Here is a 13138-nt window from a genome sequence, read left to right on the forward strand (position 1 = left end):
TTGTTGACATTTGAAAAATAATATTAACATATTAGTAGATAAAAAAAATATATATATTCCCGCACTCATGTAAGGCAGCCGTTTTGTGAAAATGACCATTGTTCTAGGTGATAAACTTCATTCTTCAAAAACCGATGACATCATCATTTATTTCTGTGGCTTAAACCAAAATGCATGGGAATGTGGCCTAATAGTCGCCTCAGTGATGTCAGCGGTTTTGAGTAAAGCACTTGGATGCATTCTCACACAATGGCGGCCGACACTTAATTTGAGCCTCCCCAGCTCAATACAAATCTTTCTGTGGTCATCTTCTTCATTATCGCTATTCATTTGTGTTTCTTATCCTGTGTCTGTCTCCTATGTGTTCTCTTCGCAGCCCTGTTATTGAATGAGCTTGGTAAGCATTTCATTTCCTATGATTTCCACCTTAGCAATTTCCCTGTCTGCACTGTAGTTATGCTTTTGCCTTATTTGTTCTTTTTATTATGTTGGTCGTTTACTTCTTGATTTATTTTGCAGTGGTGGCAGTGACTTTTAGTATTTTGTAATGAAATGAAAAGTATTTGCTGTGTTATAAGAGGTACTCTTAAAAACTGTGCAACTAGTTGGTTTTACATAAAACAGCTGTTTCAGTAACAATTAAAATGAAATTGACTGATGTGAAGTGTGATTAATGTACTGAATTGGATTTTGGCAGCTAGTATAGATAGTGGAAAAGATTTGTTTCACAAATCCATTGAAATCAGCCGACCATGCTCTTGGGGGTTGCACTGAGTAATCCAACATTCTGTCTAATCCCAGACCGTCATACCAAGCCAATATGCTCTTTAAGGTCTGCTAGCATCCAAGATTGGGATTTTACAATATTCTGCTTTAAACTGGGATTTCCTCTTATTCCAAGCAGTTAATTGATGCTGAGGCCTTCTCTGGGTGACCATCTGTTATGTTACAACATAGAATCACTGGAAATTAGCTTCTTAAAGGAGAGCGAAAATTAAATGTAATTAAGTAATGCTTTAGGTATAATAAAATAGATTTTAAAACAAAAGTTAGTCCCTGTTGTCATCAGGACTGAAAGTGAGGGAAAATCCAAAAGGTTGAGCTGTCACCAGAAAAGGAATATTGTAAAGATCTTCTAATGTTGGCACTTGATTCAATTAGAGCTATCTTAGGCTACTTTCACACTGGGGCGGGCGTTAGCGGTAAAGCTCTGCTAATTTTAGCGGGGCTTTACTGCTGTTACAGCACTTTTTCAGCCACTAGCAGGGTGCTTTTAACCCCCACTAGGGGCCGAATAAAGGGTTAAAAGCACCTGCAAAGCGCCACTGCCAAATGGCTTTGCAGTCGCTTTGGCAGCGAATCCCATTTATATCAATGGCAGGGGCAGTGGGGGAGTGGTGTATAGACCGCTCCCCACCGCCCAAAAGATGCTGCTTGCAAGACTTTTTCTAACATTCTGCAAGTGCACCGCTCCAGTGTGAAGCACTCAGGCTCTCACACTGGGGCTGCAGGGGAGGCATTTTTCATGTACTTTACAGGTGCTATTTTTAGCCCAGAGGTGCCTAAAAAACACCCCAGAGTGAAAGTAGGTTTAAAGTGGTTGTAAACCCTATTTTACAACCTTATGCTACATGTAAGCCTATATTAAGGCTTACCTGTAGCTACCTAGAATATCTCCTAAACCTGCACGGTTTAGGAGATATCTCCTGTCCCCTGCATGTGCCAATGTCATTGACACATGCGCATTTGGGAAAACTGAAGCAATAGCTCCTATGTGCTGCTGCTGCAGTCACCATGCATGTGGGAGCTGCTATTACCAGCAGCTCCCACGTGCATGCACGGGAGTGACGTCATCGCAGCTCCGGCTAATCACAGTGGCCAAATACTCAGAAGTAACTCCGGGATGACATGTCGGCGACTGGAGGGGGAGACGAGGAACGCTGTGGGGGCTTCGATCTGAGGTAAGTTATACATAATGAGCATAATGTATGCTATGCATACTAGCTCATTATGCCATTTTCTTGCAGGTTTTTTTTTCCCTCATGTTTAAAAGATTCATTTTCACTTCCTGTTGTTTCTACTGGACAGAAAGTGAAAGGGAAATCTCTTAAACAGATGGCAAAAAAGCTGGCGGGTTTTAACTCTTCCCTACTTTATTCAAAATGGAAACAAAATTTGGCGTTAGATAATCTTTAAGGGGTTGATTAACTAAAGAAAAAGGCTGTTCATTTTGTAAGGGCATTTTCCCTTAGCATAATTATTGTGGGGAAGCTTTACTGACTTCCATTATCCAAACATGTGCAAGCAAAAATCTTTTTTTTTGTTTTGTATTTTTTTTTACATTTTCTTAGCACGTTGGCTATTCTTTCCAAAAAAAAATCACCACATTCGCTAAGCTAAGGGAACATTTCCTTGCAAAATTAACAGCCTATTTGAGTTTAGTAAATCAAGAATTTAGAACAGCCTGGTCTAGTTTTATAAATAAATCCCACCCAATAGAAAGCAAGCTTCATTCTGTTGCTGGTGATATAGTACCTGCATATCATAAGTGATACAATCAAGCATCACAATAGATAATCAGAACGTTGAGTGGTAAGGCAAAGAATTAGTAAAATCTTGTCATAAATGTCTCCAAGATATATATGAAGATGATATGTTAACTACAGTAGTTAATTCACATCTAGAAAAGAAGGGAGGGCGCACTAGCCTTGTGTATTACCAAAAGTATTTTAATAAAAGTAAAACAGCAATGGCTATACTCACATAGAAACATGGTATACAAGCATATCAAGGTAACAGCAATAGTGAACAGCATCTCTTGGGTCTATAGTTGAAACGAAGATGTGAGTTTTCTATAACCTATAGAAAACTATAGAATCAAGAGATATTGTTTGTTCTAAGTCCTTTTACTACATTCTCTATAATGTAGCACATAAAAAATATAAGGTGGGTGAACCTTGTCGAGGTTTTTCTCCACCCTTGGGATACCTAAAAAGAAGGGAATCCTTCAGCCTGCCAGCATTAATGATTTAGATCTAGGTAAAAATGCCCTTTAATTGTCTTTGCGTTGCTGCTGTTCAAGGCAGGACCATTTCTAGTATTCCCAAAGCCAGCAATGATAAACAGGATTTGTGATGTTGGCATTTTTAAAAGATAATGCAGTCTGTAAAGTAATTTGCTAATCACACAAACCTCATAAAACTACAGCAAGCACTGTGCAGCATGCTCGGCTCCAGCATTCAGAATGTCATTTTTTTGTACACCCAAGGGTTCTTTAGATAATAACAATCCAATTTACATCACATCATATGGAACTGCATAAATGCATTTTGGAAAGAGCGCTTACAAGATATGTATTATATGACACAGCATGACTAGTAAATAGCCAAATAAACACAGGAGAATTAATGAGATGAATTATATTTTCAGGGTTCTCCTGCTGCACTGCCCACTGCATTGTCAGAGATGCTACCTTGGTATATTTTCTAAAGAAAGAACTGTAATTTTGTGTTACAGAACTGAGTAAACCATGAAAAATTTAGAGGAATTGATTTTTTAATCAAAGATAAAAAAAGTTGAGATAGCCATATGGAAAGGAAACTGCTTAGCGATTCAAAGAACAGAAAGGAAACTCAATAATGCTAAATAGGCAACAGATGACTAGTAAATGTGACATAGCATAGATGAGTTTATTAAAATGATATAGATATACTGCGTATACTGCTGCTAAGTGGTTGATAAAGAAATAAAAAACAGCACTGTTTTCAGACACTGCTTACGCAGATCTGCAAAAGAAATAGAATGTAATTATTTATTAGCTGGCATAATAATGATAACCCCTGTATAATCCACACAATACAGCAAATAATCTGTGAGATGATCCAGGTACTCATACATCCCCCCAATACAGTACAGTAAAAGCTTGGTTTGAGATTAACTTGGTTTGAGAGTGTTTTGCAAGACGAGATACATTTTTATATTAAATTTTGACTTGATATACAAGTAGTGTCATGTCACAACCGAGTATAAAATAGAAGAGAGGCGCCTCTAAGTATAGCAATATGGTTACATTTAATGGAGGTACAACATTTAGCAACATCTTGCTACACTAAGTGGCTCCTCTCTTCTCTTTTATACTCTGTAGCTCCTGCTGGATTTTGCTTCCAATCCCTTTGTGGAGGCTGCTATTTGTGGATGGACATTTTATGGTTACACAACCTGGTCACATGGCTATCATATTTTTATATGGACTATAAACTAGGAAGGTTGTGGAACGAATCGTTTGAGTTTCCATTATTTCTAATGGGGAAATTAGCTTTGATATACAAGTACTTTGGATTACAAGCATGTTTCTGGAATGAATTATGCTCACAATCCAAGGTTTTACTGTACTTAAAAAAGACTGATTTTTGGCCATCTAGAGCTGTATAATAGTTATCATTGAAAGGGTTTTAGTATATGTAATATGAAAATATACATACATACATACATACACATGTGGGCCACATGATATTAAAAACACAAACATTGTGCAGTTTATAGTTGGATACATTAGTTAAAGGACAAGTTCTCTTTTAGTGCCCTTGTCCTTTAATAAATCCCCCCCCCCCCCCCGACTATAGTCTGCTCTGTTAAATACTTGCCTTCCTCCCCATTACATTGATCCTTATTGTGAAACCCTGTACAGTGTTTTATGGTCTTTCCTCCAAAAATATCCCATCTATCTCCTCTTGTTGCTGGGCATATGAGCCGTGGCCCCATTTATTCCTGTGCATGAGCAATTATCCAGCTGTCTTATGAAATACAGCTCCCCCAAAGTAATGGGTGGGATTGCAGTAATGGGGAGAAAGGTAAGTAGGTAAGTATTTAAAGAAGATGTATGGGGTTGTGAAAAAAGTGTCAGTGTGAGGCTGCAGCTGTCCCTTGGCCAATCTAAGATCAAGATCTGAGCAATCACATGAGTGCTCATTCAGCTCTTGGTCTACTCGCACCACAGGAGAGAAGTGACTGTCAGTCACTGCTTTTCGCTCTGCTCCTCCAGCACTCACTGGAGCACCAGGCTGGAAAAGGAGCAGACACAGCCTTCTCTGATTCTCAGCCACACACTGAGAGGCGAAGCCAACTATCCATCAGGCAGTCGGGTGTATCCCAACACATTTGGGATACACCCTATTGGCTCTGCTTTGTCGGCTGATAGTAGGTCACAGGAGAATAAAAGTAAGTGTATTGCTAGACCCACAAGAGAAGTATGGACAAAAAAGATTTGGCCATGTGTCTTTTATTATGGCAGGCTGAACTCATGGGTGGACTATTTAAAGGACGTGAACTTTATTTTTCACCCATAATTATATAATCCAACATATACAGAGAGCTTTATACAGAATGCACAGACCTATTCACATCAGTCCATCTCCCTAAAGAAGCTCATAGTTCAATGTACCTACCACTCTAATGTGGTACTGTAATGCAAACACACTGTATAAGCCACCAGTATCTTGTTTTATTTATTGATTTGTTTACTTTTTTTTTGGAAGAAAATTCTAAATCTAAAGCAGACCCACATAAACATTGGGTAAAAGATTCAGACTAGATAGGTTCAGTGGTGAGATTGGAACTTAGGACCTAGAACTGCAAGGTATTGCCCAGCATTTGCCCCAGCCTAGGGGAATGAAACCTTTTAATTAAAAGTGCAAGTCCATACTGATGTATTATAAAGCCTAGTACACATGAGCCGAATGTCACGCGACATTGGCCTGTTCAATAAAAACCGTCTGACATTTGATCCATGTGTATGGCAGATGGCTCGACGAAAGCTGGACATTCAGGGGGCTTCTGTCAGATGTGCATAATAGAAAACCAGCAGCCAATGGCTGAGAGCACTGACTGGAGTGTTCTGGAGGGAGGGGGGAGAATTGTTAGTACAGCGGCTTCGACCAGAGCTGTCAGTTTTTTTTTTCATTCAAACCAAAGGGTGGGGTGTACTAGGCTTAAAGCGGTAGTAAACCGAAGGTGGCAAAAATAAAAATAGAAAATTCCCTGCATGGGCTCTGAAGGTCCGGCACTTAATACCGGACCTTCAGAGTGCATAGGCCGGTGATGTCATTGGCTGCATGCACTCTGAATATCTCCTAATTTGTGCAAGTTTAGGATATATTCACAGTACCCAGAGATAAGCCTTATTATAGGCTTACCTCTAGGTACAAGTGGTGTAACAGAGTTTACTACTATATTTTGTAAGGTACAATTACTGCTCTGTCTCTGATTCTTGCCTAAAAGCCCAGACTGACCTGTGAGATGTACTTGAATTCCCTGGGCTCAATGTAATATAACCCATAAAAGCAGCGTACAGGTGTCCACCAAAGATACGGTTTTCTATAGTAATTACTTATTGACATTTTGATAATTGGATTTGCCAAAATACGTTAAGAAATGCCGCCAATGTGTTAATAATTAATTGTCTACATGATTGACACTTGTACAACCTGTGGCCAGTATTTAAGCTCAAGAGTGCTCAAATCATGGTGGATACAATGTGGAAGATACATGATCATTCTACAGCAAATCAAAGTAATAATTGATTGGCTGGTCACCGCACTTCCTGTGATCTGATTTAAGTCATTAGATAAACTCTCGTGGTATACCTTATGCTGCTTTTGTTCGTGTTTAAACATGAGCAAAGGGAAGTTAAGATCATAGGTCTGTGCTTAATTGACTAATGTTGATGACAGTGAGCATGGGAATAGGGACTTTAATTATTCTGTTCAGCTAGAATTTTTTCTAGTAAGGGTACAATCTCCTACTGTAAGTTCATGTTAAGTAAGACATAACCTTATCTCACTAATTGTGTTCTTTCTCTCTGTTTTTGTCTTTCATATGCTTTAGGTGACTTTACTATTACGGGTAAGTGACCAAATTCTTTTTTGAATTGTATGACTTTGTTCATTTATTATGAATGTATTATTAATTATTATTCTCATATTTTTCAAAGGAAAAACATTATTTGGTAAGAGGTGATCTTTGAAAATTGTGGTGTTCTGCTAACATTAACATCTGAGTTAAAACAACAGTAGCACAATATAATTGGAGTGGATAGCATTGTTAACATCACTAATGCTTGAATAGTCTATTAATGATTAGTGTCTGGTGTATCTGGTGCATGTTTTATTAAGCTTTATTTAATATTTGTGTAACTTTGGTGGCTTAGTGCTTAGTATTAGTTTTACTGTCACACTGGTGGCTTAGTGTACAGTATTTAGGTTAAAGTGGCAGTTCGGCATTGGTCGTCTATTGATTACATCACAATGATAGTTTAGTGTTGGCGCTATGGTGGTAGTTAGTGTTGAAATGTACCTAAAGCCACAACATTAAAGGCCAAAAGTTATAAACTCTGCTTTTTTTTGTACTGACTGTATTCTCACTGGTGAGATTTACTCTAACTATTTAGCTTGCATTCTGTTGGCCATTGTATCAGAGAATCTGGGACAAAGAGTGATGGAAAAATTAAAAATGTTAAGGAAAACAAGGAAATCTTTCAATATAGACCATTGTCCTGGCAAAAACTGTCTAAGAGAAGATTTCACCTACTTTGTAAAGATTTTAACTAAATTTCTGTTTAAGGGGACAAGAAGTGAAGAAAACACTTGGCAATGGGACATGGCAAAAAAATAAAATAATGTAGTCTTTATCTATTAGGGTCACACTTATTGTTAATAAACCATGTTATTTAGGCATGTAAAGGTTTTCAGTTGTCAGTGGGGTTGATTTACTAAAGGCAAATCCACTTTGCACTACAAGTGCATTTGGAAGTAAAGTCGCTGTAGATCCGAAGGGGACATGCAAGGAAAATAAAAAAACAGCATTTTAGCTTGCACATGATTGGATGATAAAATCATCAGAGTTACCCATAATTTAGGAGCGGTAACCCCGAGCCAGACTCGGGATCGCATCGCTGGATGCAGGGGAGGACACAGGGAGAGTTACTTACCTTGTCCCCTGGATCCAGCGATGTCCCCCGCGCTGTGTGATCGAGCTGTCCTCCGCTCGATTCACAGTTCCGAATGCCGCCGAGCTCCGTTCCCTGCGCCGTTACGGCGCACGGGAGCGGAGAACGGCGGCAAATTCAAAAAAGTAAAAAGACACAAAACACACACAGCACTGTAATCTTACAGATTACCGTGCTGTATTAAAAATTACACACCCCATTTGTCCCTAGTGGTCTGTGCAGTGCCCTGCATGCACTTTTATATTATAAATACTGTTTTTTCTGCCTGGAATTTGGAGATTGCCCATAGCAACCAAAACATGTCCCTTTTTCAGTGTTTTAGGATTTGATTACATTATTGAATAATTTTTATTATTCTTTATTATATTATAAACTTTATCATACCCGGGATGTCCGCTAGACTCTGGTTTGAAGAGATTTAAGAGAGTTATTCCTAAGAATTACAGGACTACAAAATAAAACGCCAAATTTCCATGCAAAATAATTGTACCGCTTTCAGCACCTAAAACCGGACTGAATCATACCGCCAGGGAGGTTAACAGAGTAGACCATAAAGAATACTTTCAGAGTTTAGTACCACGATCATCTTGATTATTACATAAGAACTACATGGTGGGAAGCTAAAAAAGTCATTAGACATATATAAGAAAGATTATGATGGTCAGTTTTCACACTAATTCCAGGGAACAAGGGACAACTTAAAGAACATAACATGTTTCACCCCCAGGGTATTTCCAAGGGAAGGAGGATAAAGGGAGAATATATGCAAGGAGATTCTAGAACAATTGGAAAGATAATATGGTGGAGGGGAAGAAAAGAAAGGGAGAGGGCGATGAGGTGAGAGGGGGTGAAGAAGAAGGGACAGAAGGGGGGATGGAGAGGGGAAGTGGAGAGTAGGAGGAATCACCACTGAAAAGTACACCAGGACTGGGCAGCAAGAGCTGTGGGCCCCAGAGCCAAGTGGACATCCAGATGGAGTCCTTCCACTCTGAAATGCAAAAAATATATACCAATGGTTGGGAGAAGTGTCCTGAAAAGCACCAGATCTCCATTCCAACGATATTTAGTTAAAGATTAAGGAATCTGTCCGTAACCCACTCCAAAAAGCATTTTTAATGTCCTAGACTTGTGATTTGCTCTGTAGAAATATTGCTAAGGGCCCATTCCCACCAAGATGCAGTATGCTATAATGCACCTCAGAACAAAGGTGCTTCAAAGTACCACAACACAAAGAAAATGAGGTGCAGTCTGCATGCATTATGCTGCGCTGCAGTGCGTTGAAGCGCACAAGCATTGTTGAGGTGTGTTTTGTGTAATTCACAATGAATAGCACTATAGAACACCAACACACGTAGGGCACATTATCATGTACAGAAAAGTGATTGGTGCAAATGGACCCAAAATGAATGCAGTTCAGTAGAGTCTTTATACGCTATAGACCTGTCCTCTGTTTGTGGTGGTCTAGGTTTGACCATTATTTGTACCAGGAGACTCTCAATTCAGCCCTTTGCCTTTTGAGCATGCAACCCATTAAGTCCTGTTCACTAAAAAGAGATAGCAGAAAAATGTACCTTGAAGAGATATAGTCCATGATGACTCCATAGAGTAATTAACATTGCAGTAAATATGCAAGTAAAAAGGCACTGAATACAAAGAAAAAATATATACAGCACAAAGCACACACAACTGTTTATGTCTCCTGGAAGTCAAAATGTTTTAATGTATGAGATACTTTCTCTTTTAAAGAAAGTATCTGTAGCGGGATGTTCCATACCGCTAGGAGATAATGCACTGCAAGCTCTCAAAAAGGGTATAAGGTAATAACAACAAAATGAATCACTAACATCAATGAGGAATGGCATAAAATAAGGCCTAGTATTTTTAAATCCTTAGCTTGTAAAACATACCATTCAGTTTATAAAAGAAATGATAGGCAAAACATTTGTGTATACATATAAAAAAACATTATAAATACCTTTTATAAGTGATCACATACCCTCTGTTTTCAGCTGCATAATGCCCTGTACACATGGTCGGAAATTCCGACTTAAAAGGTCTGATCGGATTATATTGTCGGAAAATCCTATTGTGTGTGGGCTCTATCTGACTTTTTCCATTGGCACATATCAGGAATATAACATTTTGGGTTGACATATTCTTTAATGCTGAATTCTAGACAAAAACCAACAAACATTAACAGTTTATATATATATATATATATATATATATATATATATGTATATATATATATATGTATATATATATATATATATATATATATATATATATATATATATATATATATATATATATATATATATATATATATATATATATATATGTATATATATATATATATATATATATATATATATATATATATATATATATATATATATATATAAAGCTATTTTACTTACAAAGAATTTGTATCTCTGACAATTTATTCCTGAGGTTTACACAACCCTGTCAAATAATAAAGCCCTTTTGAAAATTGTATAATTTCTCTGCTGCAGGTATTTAAACCAGCACATGGGTAATAAAAATGTCTTTGCTGTAGGATTAGGTCATAGGTGCAATTATGTTTGCAATGGCTAGGACACACTTAAAGCTGGCAAAAATAGCAAGATAAAAATCTATAGTTTATTAAAAGATACAACATACAATAGCAAAATTTGCTTTTGCTGAAGTCTTTACTTTCAGTCTAGAGAATTTCCCACAATACTTTTTTCTGCCCCTAGATGTCCCCAGTCCAATAGCCAGCATCATTCAACCCACTTTCTCTGAGCCCAGGTCACCCTGGACCCTCCACAGCCTGTTACTGGACAGCAAAAGGAGAATCAGCACTGTGACATGTTCATCTCTCTGTCAATCTGCTCTCTCCTGGTCAATGATTATTGACCACACATAACTGAACTACATGATGAATGAACTGGCTCCTTGTGCTGCTTATTCCTCTTGCATCCCAGCTCTGTTATACAGGGGCTACATGAGGCTGACACCAGATAAAATTCAAATAGTTATACTGCTTACATTTAAAAAAATGTATTTAATGATATAACAATAATTATAGAGTTGCATCCATTTGTGTATTCTATGTCTACCTAGAGTTGAGCTGTAGGTCAACCATTGGATAACACTAGGTATTAGAATTAATGGAGTGTTCATTTTTCTCATATAAATCTTTGACCCTTGGCTCTGGCAATGTAATTTTTTTTTTTTTATACACAAGGCCCATTGTTAATGGAAAGATTGCATCCTCATGAATTCATGCCCATAAAATGTCTGACTTAGACACGTTGCCACCATCTTGGACTATTGTCCAAGGCAACATAACAGCTGGTTTCCATCACTATATTAATAAATATAACCCATGCAAAAAGCAATTATGTTGGCAGTGAATAAAAATGTATGCTCAATGCTCCAGCACCCATTAATGCATGAACCTTCAGTTAAAGTGGTTGTAAACCCTCGTCTTTTTTTACCTTAATACATCCTATGCATTAAGGTGAAAAAGCACCTGACAGTGACCACCCCCCCCCCAGCCCCCATTTTACTTACCTGAGCCCTGTATTTCCCTCGCTGTCCCTCTCTCCACGGTGTCCCACCTCTTGATTGGATAGATTTATAGCAGCGCAGTCATTGGCTCCCGCTGCTGTCAATCCATTCCAATGATGCGGGTGTCAGGGGGCGGGTCTGAGTCCGGCATTTGTGTCTATGGATGCAAATTCTGGATTTGGAAGCATGCCCACAAGGTAACCCCCCTGGGAGAGCGCTTCTCTTAGGGGGTTATCTAATGCAGGGAGGAGCCGGGAGAGCTGCCGGGGGACCCCAGAAATGGACGATCGGCGCCACTCTGTGTAAAATGAGCTACACAGTGGAGGTAAGTATGATATGTTTGTTATTTAAAAAAAAAAAATGAGCCTTTACAATCACTTTAATGTTACAGTATTTTATAGAGTGTTTATTCAAGCACCTTCTACAGGAAACACTTGCTTTAATAGAAAGTTTCCAGTGATACAATGTAAACAGTTGACAGAAATAATTGGAGGTTGACTCCAATTTAAAAGCATTAAGGATGGCTTTGGACTGTTTTAACATAACGCAGAACACATTTGTGCAGTTATCATTATACACAGGAGCTGTTATGCGAAGTCGTAATATATCTGCATTTTTCCCCAAATTTTCCATTTTAGAGGGTCACAGGAGCTTAGCTTTGTATGATAACTAACCCTTATTTGTGCTATTAATACATAAGAGCTCAGTCAGTTTTACAGCATTAAAAAAAAAATCACATGCTAGATCCTTCTCTAAACATTTTATTAGAAACATATCTATTTACATTAACATAATAAATGAAAAAGGTTTACACGAAAACCTCTGATTTATAAAATAATGCACAATTAAGGAAATAGGCTTGTGAATTTGGCCACTGCCAGACTTCAGGGTACTCTTAAAGTGATACTAAAGTCTCCTTTTTTTGTTTTAAAATAACAAACATGTTATACTTACCTGCTTTGTTGCAGTGGTTTTGCACAGAGCAGGTCAAATCCTTCTCTTCTCTGGTCCCTCTTCTGTGCTCCTGGCCTCTCCCTCCTGTTGAGTGCCCCCTCAGCAAGAAACGTGCTATGGAGGCACCCTAGCTGAGCTACAGCTCCGTGTATCCATTCAGACACAGAGCCGCAGCACAGCCCTACCCCCTCTCTCTTCTCATTGGCTCACTGAGTGTAATTGACAGCAACAGCCAATGTTGCTTTACTGCTGTCTCAGCCAATGAGGAGGGAGAGTCCCAGACAGCTGAGTCTCTGGTACAACATCACTGGATCAGAGGGATCTCAGGTAAGTATTGGGGGGGCTGCATAGAATGCATTAAGATAAAAAACATTATGCCTTTACAACCACTTTAAATTGGCCAGATACAGATTAAATCTCATCTGTTTCCTTATGCATTGGCCAAAAATTGTTTTATGGATGCCCCTGTTGGTGTCATTCGGCTTGACAAAAGTCCATTTCTCAATTGACTTTTGTTGAAGGAGTCGGGTGGAAAATTTTTATCTGAACAATCAGATGCAGGTACTGCTCAGGTATTCTGCATGCTGCAGGTTCCGGCTGCCAGAATGCAGTAGACCTATCATC

At 38.5% G+C, this 13138-nt stretch overlaps 1 protein-coding gene across 11 annotated transcripts in view; it reads left to right on the top strand.

Annotated features, from left to right (window-relative positions):
• Positions 1-13138, top strand: part of LOC143987408 (sodium/calcium exchanger 1) — a 688674-nt gene that overhangs the window by 573182 nt on the left and 102354 nt on the right. For 5 of the 11 annotated variants that reach the window (XM_077486095.1, XM_077486099.1, XM_077486096.1 and 2 more), the window contains 3 exons: positions 377-397; positions 6883-6900; positions 6989-7003. In XM_077486095.1, coding sequence (XP_077342221.1) covers positions 377-397; positions 6883-6900; positions 6989-7003 — 54 coding nt within the window. The remainder of the gene's footprint in view (positions 1-376; positions 398-6882; positions 6901-6988; positions 7004-13138) is intronic. The other 6 variants (XM_077486102.1, XM_077486103.1, XM_077486100.1 and 3 more) reach the window with 3 other exon arrangements.

This window comes from Lithobates pipiens, unplaced genomic scaffold (assembly GCF_037356315.1).
Source record: "Lithobates pipiens isolate NorthernLeopardFrog02 unplaced genomic scaffold, aLitPip1_a1.2 Scaffold_18, whole genome shotgun sequence".
Lineage (NCBI taxonomy): Eukaryota > Metazoa > Chordata > Amphibia > Anura > Ranidae > Lithobates > Lithobates pipiens.